The 15,590-nt window shown below is 45.3% G+C and overlaps 1 protein-coding gene across 2 annotated transcripts in view; it reads right to left on the bottom strand.

Moving 5' to 3' along the window:
* The window catches only part of LOC135260085 (nephronectin-like), a 30,545-nt gene that overhangs the window by 2,082 nt on the left and 12,873 nt on the right, over positions 1-15,590 (bottom strand). For both annotated transcript variants that reach the window (XM_064345250.1, XM_064345251.1), the window contains 8 exons: positions 10,606-10,725; positions 9,086-9,205; positions 7,239-7,373; positions 6,908-7,030; positions 5,246-5,674; positions 2,393-2,482; positions 1,533-1,631; positions 124-383 (listed from right to left, as the gene is read on the bottom strand). In XM_064345250.1, the coding sequence (XP_064201320.1) occupies positions 124-383; positions 1,533-1,631; positions 2,393-2,482; positions 5,246-5,674; positions 6,908-7,030; positions 7,239-7,373; positions 9,086-9,205; positions 10,606-10,725 (1,376 nt within the window). The remainder of the gene's footprint in view (positions 1-123; positions 384-1,532; positions 1,632-2,392; positions 2,483-5,245; positions 5,675-6,907; positions 7,031-7,238; positions 7,374-9,085; positions 9,206-10,605; positions 10,726-15,590) is intronic.

The raw sequence follows: 15,590 nt of genomic DNA, 5'->3' as shown, positions 1-15,590 counted from the left end.
ACAGTGACACTAAATAAAATTCCTGCAAATCTACTTTTGATGAGTGAAAACCCTCAGATGGTCCGTATGTGTGCTGAGCTCTTGTCCCCCCCACCTCCCCCCCCCGGCATTGAGTGTACTCACGCTCTCCAGCGCCGCGTCCCACAGCGTGATCTGGGTGTGCCTCCAGCCTTGCCCCCCCGTCCTGCCCCAAACGGCCGGGCTGTCCTGCCCCCCCCTCTGGGCGAACACCTGCAGCGCACCCACGCGGTGTCCCGACAGCTTGTGCCGGAAGGAGAGGCACAGGTTCCCCGAATTCCAGGCCTTGCTCAGCGGGAGGACCAGGCGCGCCCCGCGTCCGCTCCTCTTGCCCCCCACCTCGGGGATCGTCAGATATTTCCCGCCTAAAAAAAAAAAAACACAGCGTCGTAATCACTGTAATCCCGGCTGCGCTGAAAGAGCCTCTTTCGGGCCCATTCTTCTTCCATCCTGCACTTTAAGAGCGGTCCCTGCAGCCTGAGTCTTTCCCCCTAACTGTCGAAAATCGCTGAAAAATCATAACCTGCCCGTCTGCTGACAGTTTACTGAGCGGGAAATGGCTGCTCTCAAACGGGACCTACAGATTCTCTCTCTGAAAATGACATGAATATCGTCTCTTAGCGTGTGTATGTCTGAGGCAGTCAAATAATATTTCATACAGAAACCAGGGGAGAAATATTTGGTAGGACAACACGCAAAGTAGATGATAATATTCCAACTGAAATATGTCTGGCGTGTAATCCCACTTGGGGCATTTGGTCATTTATATTAATTCCATTACATTCCTGTGTGTTTTGTCTGCGTAATAATTCACTGCAGTTGTTTTTCCACGTTGCGCTAAGAGAGGCCGCTCTGTGCCGGTGCTGGAGTAGAGACGGAAGGTATTGTCCTATTTCTCCAGCCCTAAGGCAGAGAACAGCCATCACTAAATCTCCGCATGTCCACCCAGCTTAAATACCTCCTGACATTAAGAACAATAAACCACAGAACCCGGCCTGACAGTTTTACAGCTTTCCGTGTCTCGTTATCCGCTGGTGCGTGAACACTTAGTGAGACATGCACTTGTGCACAGAAACACAAGCTGCAATCTGACTGAAAGCTTGCTAGACTGAAAGATTTGTTTTTATAGTTCTGAATACCACCAAGTTGTGCACAGCTGTTCCAATGGGCAAACCTATTTTTCAAAGCGACACTTCTTAATGTAGAAAATGAAGATGGTATCTTGTTCAAATTATGTTATACTGCAGAGAATGTTCTGTTTATTACATTGTGGTGGATGTATCTTGTAGGGATGCACTATAGGGTTCTATGGTCTGTTAAATGTTTATGTTTAACCCCTTAGTGCACATGCCAAATCTGCCCGATCCTTGCCCATTTAGGGGGTACCCTATTTAAAAAGGGGAATATACATAAATGAACATAAGATTCCAGACAAATTGACAGACGCCATGATAAGCAATGATTCAAACCTTTTCTAGACAGACAACACTGCCTGAACAGGAATGTTTTTTTACCTGCAGGATCTGGTGCTGTTTCCCAGTGCAAGTCGCCGTCGCCGTCTCTGATCCAGCCGCACATGCCGTTATCAAAAGTACAGCTTAGAGAACTGGCATCTGGAGGAAGAAAGGCTTTCCATAGGTTACAATTCACAACCATTCTGGCTCCAGCCTGCAACAGCTGCTTGTGTAAAAACAGGAAGAGCAGCTGAATGTGACGAGATTACCCCTAGGGGAAACTCAGCATTAATAATGCATTGATATGAAATATAAACTGGTTTAATAGGCCAGCCAACAAAATGCAGCACACATTCTTGATTTGCATAATTTTTTTGCACAGAGGCAAATTATGACTTTGTCAGTCTGATCACCCACCGTGCATTCTGAAAGCAAAGTCAGTGGGACAGAATGAATCTATCATCCCACTGACAGAATAATCCATATGGCTAACTGAGCGTCTTCATTATGCCCGACGTTTCTATATTAAGCCTATATACTCAAACTGTACTCTGTACAGACGTATGCACTAATATGTCCTATGTTATTATGTAATTTGACATTACTCTTAGCAAAGAGCACCTTTCCCTGCAGTTCTCAGCTAATTAGAGCTGAAATGGGTTTCCATGATTACCTCGTTTCACCTGATTACATTTAGTGTCAGCCCAGTGCAGCAGTCCATTTTGATCAATTATAATTAATTTAATCAATAATTACAAACTTTCACGAAGAATACTGACATCTAACATTGCTCAAAAAATACAATTGAGAAGTTCCTCTCTTACACATCAGAAAATTATATGAACTAATCGAGTTTACAAATTTATTGAATTTTATTTTATTTTTTAAACTCAATATTTTCAAGCTCTCCTCAGCCCTACCTGAGTCATCTTTCAGTGCTTCTGCGACGTTTCCCAGTTCAATATCGAAATTGATATCCAAAACATTGCTGTCCCCATGCTTGCGAGGAACTGGGGGGGGGAAGAAAAAAAAAACACAAATGTGTCATTAGTTATGCGTTCAGTGATTCAATTTTCATTTGAGCCCATATCAAGCTACATTTTCATCTTTTGCCGATAGAACTCATGCCTTTGTTTGACTCCACATTCCCAGACTCCTTGTAACTTCAACAATGACTTCCACAACATGTAGAGGCCCAGTGACAATAGCCTTTAAATCAGGAATGAACGGGAAAGAGTGGCACATATTCTTGCACCTCATGAATGAAGCTCTTCACTCTCCTATTTAAACTCGACCAGAAGTGCTCCAGACCAGCCCAATCATTTATGTTCATTTCCTAATTTGGATAATTCCCAGACTGCTTTCGGACCTGCACCTGGAAATGATCAAGTCTGTATTGTCCCTTCCTCTTCATCTTGGGCTGCTCAGCTTCGATTGTTATAAAAGGAACACAATAACCATGGATTGCCTAATCCGTCTTTACTGGAGCTCACACACCACGATGACGTCATTCCACTTGATGTCCAGCCTCCAAAAGTAGGCTGGTTCTATCTATATCCAGAGTCCATCGCTGAGATGAGATCCAGAAGGCTAAATTGGCTCCGTCCGAGAGAGAGCTAGGCATCCCTGCCAAGCAATTTCTGAGCGGCATCAGCTGTTACTGATGCAAGAGCTGGGGAAACAACGCCAATCTCACCCTCAGAACCCCCCCCCCCCCCCTTTTTGGCAAACGCTGTAGCAGCACTCAAGTCACCGGGCCCTTCCAAATCTTCCCTGGAAGACGACGGATTAAAGCATCGCGCTCCCGTCGCTTCCGAAAGGACGCTGTCGAAGCCGAGGAAGCTGAGCGAAACGCCGCACCTCTTAGTTTCACGTCCCGGCTCCCGTTCGCTGGATTACGAGCTCTACGGGGAGGCAACGGCCTGACGGACGGGCTCAGAAATACGATTGGTTAAGATGACAAACACTACCGACCAACCACCGAAGGAAGGGGTTAAGCACTCAATGAGCTCCTTGCCAACTGAGGTGCCGTTTTTGTTTTTTCCCCTTTATTTAAACAAAAAGGTAGCAGTGACAGATTATAGGATTTGAGGCTGGCTTTCAGGTTATCATCCGGCTCCAATAAAGCACGTCAGGTGCGATCGTAGCAACTGACAAAATGACTGTTCTGTGCTGTGACGTCCCTCCCTCCCTCTCTGCCTGCCAGTGCTTGCTCCCTGTTCTTATCCTTACTGGTACCAGAGTCAAAGAATTACAGTAGCTCCTAGGTGCGCTCAAGCCATTTCCTTCTTACGTGATCCAACAAGGATGGAATTACACGGAATTACACATAGCGGATTTATTTAGAGGTCCGCTATGTGTTTACCAGAGAGAGAGAGAGAGAGAAAAAAAGCAGTTATGTAGCTGGAAGGTTTGTGTAGGCTCAAATGGTCTTCCGGTAAATTTATATTGACATGATTTCATTTCATTACCCGTTACTTTTCATTTAGCGTATACTGCCTAAAAGAAAGTAATATCGAGCAAAATCCACATCGCTTTTCATATCTTGACATCCATTCAGTTTCTCTCCCTGTTTTAATTTGAGTCAGCATTTTAGAACCGTGTTTCAAAGATGAATTTCACTGAATTTTCCTTCTCCTGCATTTGGAACGGCATCCTCTTAAAAATCAGACCCGTTAACAGAGAGGAAATCAAATGTGACAGGGAACCAACCACAGCTAATTTAAATGTGTACACTGCGGCAGCCATTGCAGCCAGGATGCACCCAATCCTGACCGTCCCACCCCGCCAAACCCTACCCCACTTCCCTGATGTGCATACTGACTGATATACACGCTGACTCTGATATACACATAGACGTGTGGAAGAGCGATGCACAGACAGAGAGATTGAGAGGGAAAGAGAGAGAGACAGCGAAGTGGAGAGGATGATCAAGCCTCTTCCAATCCTATAATTATCTCTAGTGCTTCCCTAGATAAAAATGAGTTCCTGTGTGTACTTTGGCAGGCAGCTGGAAATAGACACACATTGTCATGACAGGAATGAGACCGACTGGCACCATCTCCATCAGATATCTTTCAAAGAACTCCAGCTTTTCTTCTTATGCAGAAACAGAAGACAGTGCCACGGGTTATTCTCTTTGCCTTGTAACATTCACTTAAATCTCCCTCACTGCTGGCCACATCCCACTTTGCTTGCTGGGAACATAAATCCTTTTACCAGATGTGAGAAGATGCTTTAGGGCCATCAGTGTATTACCTGTGCATACAAACAATGTGCACTTTTTATCAGTGTGCATGTACGCCACAGCAACAAAGAGTAAAACACATTCATATCAGCATCTCTGCAAATGAATGCAAGCGCATAACCAGGCGGCCGATTTGACAGAGCCAGGCGAAATGTAGATCATTACGTTGGCCTCAGTTCAATAACAATTTTGACTCCCCAACGAATGCCAGCACTGAATTACTACTAAACGCAAGTGCTTGTTTTAGTCCTTCACGTGGGGTTGGCAGGCTGAGCAATTACGAAAATGAAACTGCGAGAATGCTCGCGATGAAAAAAGAAAAAAAACACAAAAAAAAACACTTCTCGCTTCTATGCGCAGTTCACATCGAGTCAAGGATGCGTTTTATCAAAGGCACAGCCTTCCAAGCACAATAAACACCTGCAGGAACACGTGTGCAGGTCTCTCTTTAAACCTCCCAGGGCTCCCTGCTTTAAAACCGCGTGACGTGCGGGAGATGGAGAGGTGGAACGGCGACTGCTCTTACTGTGCACGTCGCCTCTGGGCTTCTGCGTGATCTCGTTGTGGGAGCTGTCGTCCGGGGTCGTGACCTCTGGGACGGGAGGTCGGCGAGCGGTGGTTGAGGGGGCCTCCTGTACGGGCGTGGCGGTGGTGGGGGGGCGGTGAGTCGGAGGTGCGGGCTTGTGCCTGGGGGGGGCTGCGGGCGCCCTGTACGGGGTGATGTGCGGTCTGTGGGCGGGGGTGGGTCGAGGGGTCGCCCTCTTGGGTGGCACAGTCACTGCTGTGGTCGGTCTGGGCCTCCTGGCAGTTACTGGCGCCCTCACTGTGGTAGTTGTCGTGGTAACGGTGGTGGTCCTGGGATCGTATTCTGGGATTCTGTTGCCAAGGGAGACGTTGGACGTTGGGGTTTTTCCTTTTCCCGGCCAGGGGGGTTCAATAGTCACTTTGGGAATGGCTGAAAGGAGAACAGAAAATATTTTATTTATTTGCGGTTTCTGAGAATTCAGGACCCAGTTAAATGCTGGCTATAACAAATTCTGACAAACTGCTCCTCCCTGCAAGCTTCTAATCTGAGCGATTCTCATAAACAAGCTTTCACAACCCTCCATACCGCATTACTTGATGTCCACTTTATCACTCTCAGTCTCCTTGATAAATAATGAATTCTGAGTCAATAAAGTATGAGTCACTTTGCATCTGTTTGGATGAACCTAAGAAATGCTTATAAAAAAGGTGAAGCAATTTGCCTGCTGACTATTCAAGGCACAAAAAAACAATAAGTCCAACATCTGTCCATTAATGAGGACGAGGAAGAGGAGGTGAATACTAATTCCTTCAGGGCTGAATTCTCCCTCACCTCAGTTTGCCTCATCCTAAAACCGATTATTTAAAAGGCTTCACGTCCCAGCTGCCAGGGTCACTCTCAGAACCCACCAATATGAAAATCTTACTAAAACCAAACATCATTATGCAGTATTAAGTGCAAATACTCCCCTAAGTATAGTGCAATTTTGCACTTACTCCTCAAACTATTGTTGATCACCATGGCAACACAATGACAGAAATAACGACAAAATGGCGCAGGCTACAGTTCTCGCCGAAGTGATCAGGAAGCGCTAAGAAAGCACCGGCGCGTGGATGTCACAGAGGAGATCATTTCGCATGCATTGTGCTCCTCAGAGCTCTGACAGAGCAGACAGACAGCCTGGCGACTGGCAGGGGCTTCGCCTGTCTGAGGGCAACGGGGTGGTTTTAATGCACGGGACACAAATACAATATTATAATGCAATCGCCATGGCCACCGGGAGCATGCTGATTCAACGACACACACTCAGAGCTGATTATGCAGGAATATGTTTCAGCACACGATGCATATGATTTACTTTATAATGAGCCCAGCTCTGTAGTTTTTTTTCTCTTTTTTCCCAGTATGGGGGGGGGGAGGGGGGGCTTTGTTGTAAACAGACTGGGAGTCAACACAGACAGGGGCTAACCTCTGTTCCTGCTCTGCACCTTATTGAAGGCTTTTAGTACCGACATGATTGACAGATTCAGCGGAATGAATGAATGCTGCTTTCGCAGATCTGGGCGTGGCAGTTTGGTGTCACCATTAAATTCCCCATGAAAAGCAGAGACCACAGCCTCGCCTGCATGGGCCCCTGAGGGCCCGAGAAGGCGCTCAGCTTACCTTTGCAGTCGTGGCCTGACCCACGGTAGCCCTCCTTGCACTTGCATTTGTAGGAGCCCGGCGTGTTGTAGCACACGGAGAAGCTCCCGCACGGGGGCTGGGTGGAGACGCACTCGTTCACATCTGAAACGACACACAGGCCTGAGCGCTAACGACCGACGCCCCGAATCTGCCTCCAAACCCCACCCACATATACACATGGGGACTACATTTCCCATGATGCAAGAAAACGTGTCCACTCCAACTGTGCCCTCGGGCGCCACACAGAACGCCTATCTACAGCAGAAAGAGGACGCCGTTTCGCGACGGCCCTGGATGCCCCCCTCGTTACCGTTGCACTGGTATTTCCCCTTGACGTATCGCAGCTCGAAGCCGTCGTGGCACTTGCAGACATAGCTCCCGAAGGTGTTGACGCACTTTCTGAACCTCGGGCACACCGGTCTGCCGGCGGCGCACTCGTCCACGTCTGGAAAAAAACACACGTCCGCCCGTTTTATATCTTCCTGGCGGAACAGCTTAAGAGGTTTTTTATTTTTTCCTTCCCTATCCAAAGCTCTCACCACTGTCTCGCTCTCGAGAGGCAATCTTCATTCCAGTGTGAGTGAGGGTTTGTATTCACTGCCTACTGCTCTTGCAGAACACTCTGTGGCTTTATGGTTTACTATAGTGATACACACATACGTCATGAATGGGGGAAGATGGAAATAAATATAAAAAGTAAAGGTAGCAAGTTTTATTTTTCGAGTTCAAAGTGGCAGGAAAACACATTTTCAGTGTGAACCAAATCGCACAAAAGATATTTCAGACGCAGCTTCTAGGCTTATTTCCCTGAAACAAAATGACCGTTATGAAAGCATACATTTTTTTTTTCCAGATGTTGTCAAATGACTGTATGGTAGTGTATGTGGGGGGGTAAGGCTGGACGTGCAGTTTTAACATTGACCATTGAATCCTTGGATAACTCAGAGCAGCTCTTCTAGATTAAATCTTCGGATATCTGACTGCAGCTCGGAATAACAAAACTTTTGTCCCCAAACATTAACTTTACTGTTTTCCTAAAATGGCAAAACACTTTATGAAACATAAAGCCATAATAAAGAAACCTTTTTTATACAAGAGAATGTTTATCACTCCAAACTATTTAAGTAACACATATACATTTTGCTCACTCCATTAATCAAACTTTGATTTTAATTGAATTTTTTTTAACATATTGCAATTGTCTTGAGCATTCATAGCGTTGAGAACAAAAAGCACACAGACTTGTTTTTAGTTCAAACATTCTAGAGTTCAGCGCCTATTGAATGTTTAATCTACACCTCATTTCATTTGATTTATGTATCGCACATTTTACATCCCAAACCAATCAGAAGGAAAAATCCCCAAGGAAACACAACCAAACAGGGATACTGTACCTCAGTGTCACTGGGGCTGGCCAGTGATCAATCTCTGTACTTAAACATAGAAGGTCATCTACTGCAATTCATTCTACTCTGTCGGTGAAATATTGATCTATGTAACTGAAATAGCAGAATAGGCAATTCCTGAATCCAGGCCAAATTAATCTCACTGTATAATTCACTTAGAGTCATTGATGCGCATTACATAAATTAAAAAATTAGTCGCAAAAGTTTCTCCCTCCAAGCCTCCACCATGAGATAATCCCTTTATTTAAGCAAATAAGCAAATATACAATGTCTAATATATGCAATATATTAGATATTGCAATATTTATTTAAGCAAATAAGCAATATCCCATTTTAAGCAAATATTCATGACTCATTTCCATGATGGTGGCTGGGACATGTTTCTGAGGAAAACATCACATATTCTCTGTCACATCACAAAGCTGTGGCTCTTTCTGTGGGTGTTAGCCACTTTTAGTCTTGGTTAGAGTTCAAACATAAGCATTTGTTGTAATAATAATAATAATAATGTTGATTAGTATGGTTTTCCATTGCAGTAATGACATGGGTTATTATTCATTTATGCATTCTATTCTTCACGGTCTCCAGTGGAGCTGTTGAATGTTTATATCCAGAGAGACGGTTCATGGGATAAATAAGCCCATTAGAAATGAATGAGTGTCCCACGGTGCTATTTTGGGCACAGTCGCGTAGGGAACAGTGACGCAGGAGGAAGCGGGTACGGCTTTCACGCCCAGGCGCCCGTACGTACCCATGCAGGTCCTGCCATCTGGCGCCAGCCGTAACCCTGGCGACGGGCACTGGCACCGCACCTCGCCCTTCATCACCTGGCACCCGTACTGGCAGTTTGCCATGGCGCAGGTCCGGGTGTCTGGGCAACAAACACAGAAACAGGGGTGTGACGGGCCAGAACGCCGTCAGGGGCACACGCGTGTCTACAACTAAACGGTACTGCACTCCCAATTCATAACAAGTATATTTCACAACGCCTTCACCTCAGTTAAAACAAAATGCTATAAATATTATCCCTTTGAAGAGTAGTCTTTTTGGAATTTGTTTGTTTGTTTTCTTCTCAAAATTCCAAGTCAGTGATCTCAGTGTTCTAGAACAACGTTGCTTCCAATCACCAGGGGTGATTGTGACATCAGCATTAGAATGCTCAGTCAAGAACATGCCAATGGCATATGTGCATATGGCATTGTGATCGCTCACCTTAAAGGGTTAACTAAGAAAAATGCTTTTGGCGATCAGTTGACCAAGAGGAACATGGCCTTCCTGACTAAAGATGCCAAACTTTATTAGGTTCCTCCTTTCTGGACACAACCTCCCACACTCCCGTTCCCTCCCCATTCCTTTCCTCAAATGTAAACACAACACTGCAGTTCCACTTTTCAGACTACTACCCAACTGGCAACATTTTTACTATTTATGTATATAGTTATTACAATATGCAATTTGTATACAGATCTCTGTTTAACCAGGTAGAAAGTGACATGACGTTACATTTTGACAATATTTTCACAACTTTTGGGGACTTAATACTACATTTCCGTTCGGCAAGCACAGGTGCAAAGAATGGTGCACATTAGTTGAATCTTGAATATCGCTTTTAAAATATCATTTTATTTATTTTTGTTGTTGTTACGTATTTGAACAAATATGTCCACATTTTAATATCTGCAGGCGATCTAAACCCAACGCCATTAAATAGCCGCTCGCTATTCTGAGTGGCAAAGAAAGGCCTGCAGCTAGAGGCGTCAAACCGAGCTTCAGAAACGCTTTCGGTCAAAGAGACGGCGCTGTTCACATTCCCCTCCGCTCCGCCATTAGTGCTTCTAACAGACATTATAAAAAAGATTTTTCTTCTGTCTTGAAAAGAGTGCAGAAAGAAAACCTAATCTACCTAATCTTTAACCTAATCAACACTTTTCAAAAGTGTGTGTACTGGTCGCGCGGTATTCACATTCTGCTTCCGCTGAATTCCTTAAAGCTAGCAGTAAGAACTGTGTGTTACATGCAAGGTGAAATTCCTCTCCCTTTTGTATTTTTTTTCTCAGTGAAAGCCTCTACAGTCGGCCTGGAGGGGTGTACTTGATATTCTTTTGTTCGTCAGTATTGACACAACATCTGTTTATGAGAAGTTACTGAAATGCTTTGGGTTTTTTTTTTTTTTAAATAAATAAGTGTAGAATAACAATAAGGATTATGTATCGTTCACCCAGCAGCCCAGGTGAACTGGGTCAGAGAAACAGCCGGCAGTGAAGGACTCACTTCCACACGTCCCGTCGGGCATCAGCATGTACCCGTTGAGGCAGTAGCACTTGTAGCTTCCGAAGGTGTTCATGCACCTGTGTTTGCAGGGGCGTGGCTTCAGTCCGCACTCGTTCAGATCTGCGCGTGAAGGGGGCGGGGTTAGAGTTTACATCACACAGTAAACAGTCCTACTGCGTTAGCATGAATAGAGCAGGCAACATTCATCCCTGGCTCACACCCAGCATGCGTGTGTGGGTGTGTGTGTGTGTGTGTGTGTGTGTGTGTGCATGCCTGGGTGTGTGTGTGTGTGTGTGTGTGGGCTGCATGTGAGTGTGTGCATCAAGATTGTCTGTAATAAGCACATTGCATTGATGCACATAAAAGCAATCTGCTCATTATCTGTTAATGATGAAGAGGCTCCTTCAAGCTTTCCTTCCTGTCTTCAGAACCACCCCAGCATGTCTGTCATTAAGTTCAGGAAATGGCAGGTAACATAAGTGAGACCAGGTAAACATGAGCGTACTCAAGCTGTACTGCTACACCAGGAAAGGAAGGTTATTTACTGCAAAAATTATCATGTACTGAAGTGTCCTGCCGCCAAGGTAGCACAAAATTAATTATTAAATGTTAACAGAGAATATTTTAATGTAGAACCGAATAACCTGTTAGAAAGGTCTGACCCGGTCCGTGCTGCTAACCAAGATTGTGCAAATTCCAGACTCCAGAGGTCACGAATAGTTCAGGCATCAGAGAAATAACATCTAAGATTTCTGTCACATGTGCGTGAGGCCCTATTTGGAATATGAGGACCGCAGGGCTATTAGGAGCACCGTTCAGACACAGGATCACAGCTAAGAGCGAGGTCAGGAGCGGTGACACAGTCTAAGTATATCATATCTGCTGTACTGTACAAGCTAAACAGTCAGGTTTTCTAGGCCAGGCAACTCGTGTTTCTACAAGGTAGCCACACCGCTATGAAAATAGACCCAGCTTCGAGTACACCCCTGGCCAAGGCTCGGACCACGCCCCCGCATCTTAGCTCCGGAAAAATGTCCGGTATGCCGCGAGATGTATTCCACAGATGTTTAATATCTTAAATAGGGGGATGTATCGACTCTGGATTCTCAGCAATGACTGGCGATAACGCGATGAAATGCTCGTTTTCTGGGTTCAGAACTTTCTGTCCATATCCAAAGCAAATATTCTGAAACCTGTCAAAGTATCATCGTTTGCTATCCTTTCGTCATTATAAGTGAAAGACGTCCTGTATAATGTCCACTCCAGGTTCAGCAGGTTCATGCACAATAATTATTTGAACAAAACGATGCATTCTAATTTGATGTGAAGCTCTGCCCTTCACATGGCAACAGTAATGGTGAATGTTCTCCTTCATAGAATAGCTGCAGTAGTCCAACAAAACACAGGCACGGGGCATGTTTTACATGCAATCCTGCGCTCCGCGTTCTTTACGTTACACTTGCACATTCGAAGACCGGCCAGCCAGTTCAACCAATCATATTTTATTTACACGCCATGAACCCTGGAGTTGTGTTCTTCCAGCCCGGGGGGTTGAGCCCGGGGGTGCCGGAGACGCGCTGTGGAGGTCATACGCTTACGCGCGCCTTCCTCGGTTTGCCACGTTTGATGGGATATAGGATGTCTGCCTCTGCTTCATTCCAGACGCTAAGGTCATCTCAGAAAGGTCGTGAGGAGACTGACAGCCAAGCCCGCCGCAGCGGCTCGGCCTTCCAGCGGCTGGTGCTCACACAAAGAGAGCGGCGCTTCTGTCTGCGAGCCGATCGCTTCTGTGTTGACCCACCTGAACGCCCCGCAGACAGGCAGGAGAGGGAGAGACGGCTGTGCTCGTGTGGAAATCAAAGTGTTCCGTCGAAGAATGACTGACTTCTAAGCGGACCCCGTGTTTTCACAGGCAAACATAAGGTTCATTCAGATTCTTCTTTTTTTTTTTGTTCTTGAGTGTCATCAACCTTTATACTTTTCAATATAGACACATTAGCTGAAGTATCCTTGTGCTATCACAAGGTCTGAAGCTTAGGTTACCGGCAGACATATGAATCATCATTCAATATGGTTTACTGCTTCTTATTCAGCAATGTGTCACATGCAATACCATAGCTATAAATGGAATTCAGAAAATACATTTATAAATAAACAAATAAATAAAGGTGCCGGACAGATTCATCATGCATACTGTACATTACGGTTTTGTCAAGGCAAATTAGACTTGTTCCAGCTTAACCCGTTCCGTCTTCGCATGTCCGTTTGACGCTATTTAATGTCCCACTGAGCGTTTTAGTTGAGGCATCCCATGTTATCATAAATCATGTTGTACAACATTTCATATCTTTAAAATCAGTTCCTATGCCCCGAGGGCGAGGCCCATCTCCGGTGTTAGAAAGTAAAACGTGTTCAGTCCAATTAAACAGAATGCAGACAATGCATTGTCGGCAGAGACACACTCGAAGTACAATACATAAAAAATAATTTAAAAACAAATAAAGTTCCGATGTAACAGAAGAGGAATCCTCGCATTGCACAGCGTGTTGCGCCTAAACATTTAACAACACAGTCCTGTAAAGAGAAGTAGTCGATAGTCAATTAAAGGACAGAAAGAACGACGTGTACCTCCTGAGCCTTATTAAAAGGAGTAACAGAGGAACAGAGCGAGCAGTAAAGGTGAGTGCAGCAGGGTATTTAACGGCCTTCAGAAGGAAAGGGGATATAAGAAAAGAAACGCAGGACAGAAAGTAAAGGAGAGGGAGAGAGGGAAAGCGGGCTGTCTGGACGAACGAAGAAATGTCCGTAGCATCGGTAGCATCGTGCTCAGGCGTGGCCTTCCAGTGCTGGTTGGTGGGAGGGGGGGGGGGGGGTCTATTCAGTCACAGACTGAGCCAAGTAGAAAGGGGGGCGCCGGGCAGGGGGCTTGAGGTCATAAATATCTCACCCTCTGGAGAAACCCCTTTTGCTGGTGGTCCACAGGAAAAAAAATGGGGGGGTGTGCTGGGTGGTGACCATCCCTATACTGGGGGGGGGGGGGGCAGGGCATACTCCCCTGCTCATCTTCTCATGGGGTCAGAGGAAAATAAATCACATGGGAGAAGAAAGGAATGAATAGCTGGAATGGACATTAGCCTGCACCAGAATCCCAGAGTGTGTGCAGTCCCATCAAGCTGCAAGAGAGCGCGCGGGGAGAGAGCCTGAGTCACTGCCATCGCTGCCAAGACAAATAAGCCAGAGCCATCAAAATGGCCATTTGTTTCACACCGTGCGGCTAGCGTCACGACAGGGACGGCTTTCGTCTCTTCTGTGTCCCCAGATTCATCATCCAAAATTGATGAAATTGTGATGTTATGCATTTGCTAGACTCTCAAAACAGATGTGTTAAAAACAACACATAATGTGTCACTTTTTAAAAACACATCTCCGCATCACAGTATGTGCTAAAAAAGTCTCCCTTTGTGACATAAATTGTATATCTGTAACACAAAGGTAGTAACTTTGATGCAAAATGTGGTGAAGGTAACACAAAAAGCAGCAACAAAAAAGTGTGTTGGATATTAACACATCCTTTTTGAGAGTGTACTCTGAAAAAAGTACGAGCCAAGTCTGCTTTAGCAAATGTTTAATGCAGATGCTGCAACATCGAGGACACAGCACTTTCATGGTGCGTTGGGATTGTGATGTGAGCGGATTTGAGCAATATTAGGTCCTCATCGCTGCCTCCCAGATGATTCTCTTGATCAAAACAAAAGGATCTGTGAAATTTTCACCTTCAGTTCAAGATAATACCTTCAGCTTACTGCTTTTTAAACTCCAGCAGGACAAGAACGCAGGCTCATTAGGGTCCAAATTCTGCAGATATATTTTTCACGGTTATCAACAGACAGGAAGACAGGATGAAAAATGTCTTACAAGGCTAACGTGCTATCGTGTGTTACCGTTCCAACTACAGACGCCTGCAGCTCCTCCAGACAGCTATGCTAACCTCTGCCCCCTGCGTTGTGATTACTCTGAAAGACAGACATGAACCTTGAGCAAAGTCTAGCTTCATTGAAAGAGTTCAGAGATTTAAAAAAGTTTTTCTTTCTTGTTTGAATTACACAATTATATGTACACTGGCTGTTTTAGGGCCAATCATGGTGAAGACAATGGAAAAATGACATTCGGTTTCCAAATGAACAGGCCTTTCTCCTGTTTCCTTCCACAGTCCAAATCATACAGGTAGGGCAACTGCAGATTCTGAATTGCCCATAGGTGTGTGAGTGAATAGTGTGTGTGCCCTGTGATTGGTGGCCTGTCCTCTTGCCCAACGCACGATGGGATAGGCTCCAGCCCCCCACCCCGCGACCCTGCCCAGGATAAGCGGGTATAGATGATGGATGAACGGACAGGCACAAAAATAGATACCATCCCCGAAACCAAAAATGACGCTACAGCACGTAGGTGGCTAGAAATGGATACGAATGGCAATGTAAAGTTCAGGGGCCGGCTCCTGTTGAGTAAGACCGCAGGCTCTAGCTAATGTGATGTGAGCCGAGAGGCTAATGATGACGCTAACGGGATAATAGCCTGGGGTCAGGGGAGAACACTTTCAGAGCTAATGATCAGGGATGTGGAGCAACGGCTCTGTGGCTCTGCCAACACACCGGTTTAGATCCTTGCTCTATTTCTCATGAGGAAAAAACAAAATAATGGCATTCCTTATCAGGCATTTAATAACAATAAAAATAAATGGAAAAAAAACAAACCGTTTGGCTGCCTGTTCATTCAGGGAGCAGGGCGATAATCAGCTGGATCACACGCAGAAAGAATCGTCTAATTAAAACTGCCTGATGAGGCAGAGAATAATGAAGTCTCATCCCACACCTCCCTGACTGGATTAGCTTCCTAATGAGTTTATTTGTTCTAAGGAACAGAGCCCACTTGCTCTATAACACGGAGCTATTTAACCTATTTGAAGAGTAGGTTTTTTGGAATGTTTT

This window comes from Anguilla rostrata, chromosome 7, assembly GCF_018555375.3.
Source record: "Anguilla rostrata isolate EN2019 chromosome 7, ASM1855537v3, whole genome shotgun sequence".
NCBI classification, from domain to species: Eukaryota; Metazoa; Chordata; class Actinopteri; order Anguilliformes; family Anguillidae; genus Anguilla; species Anguilla rostrata.
This window is presented reverse-complemented; position numbering and strand designations above follow the sequence as displayed.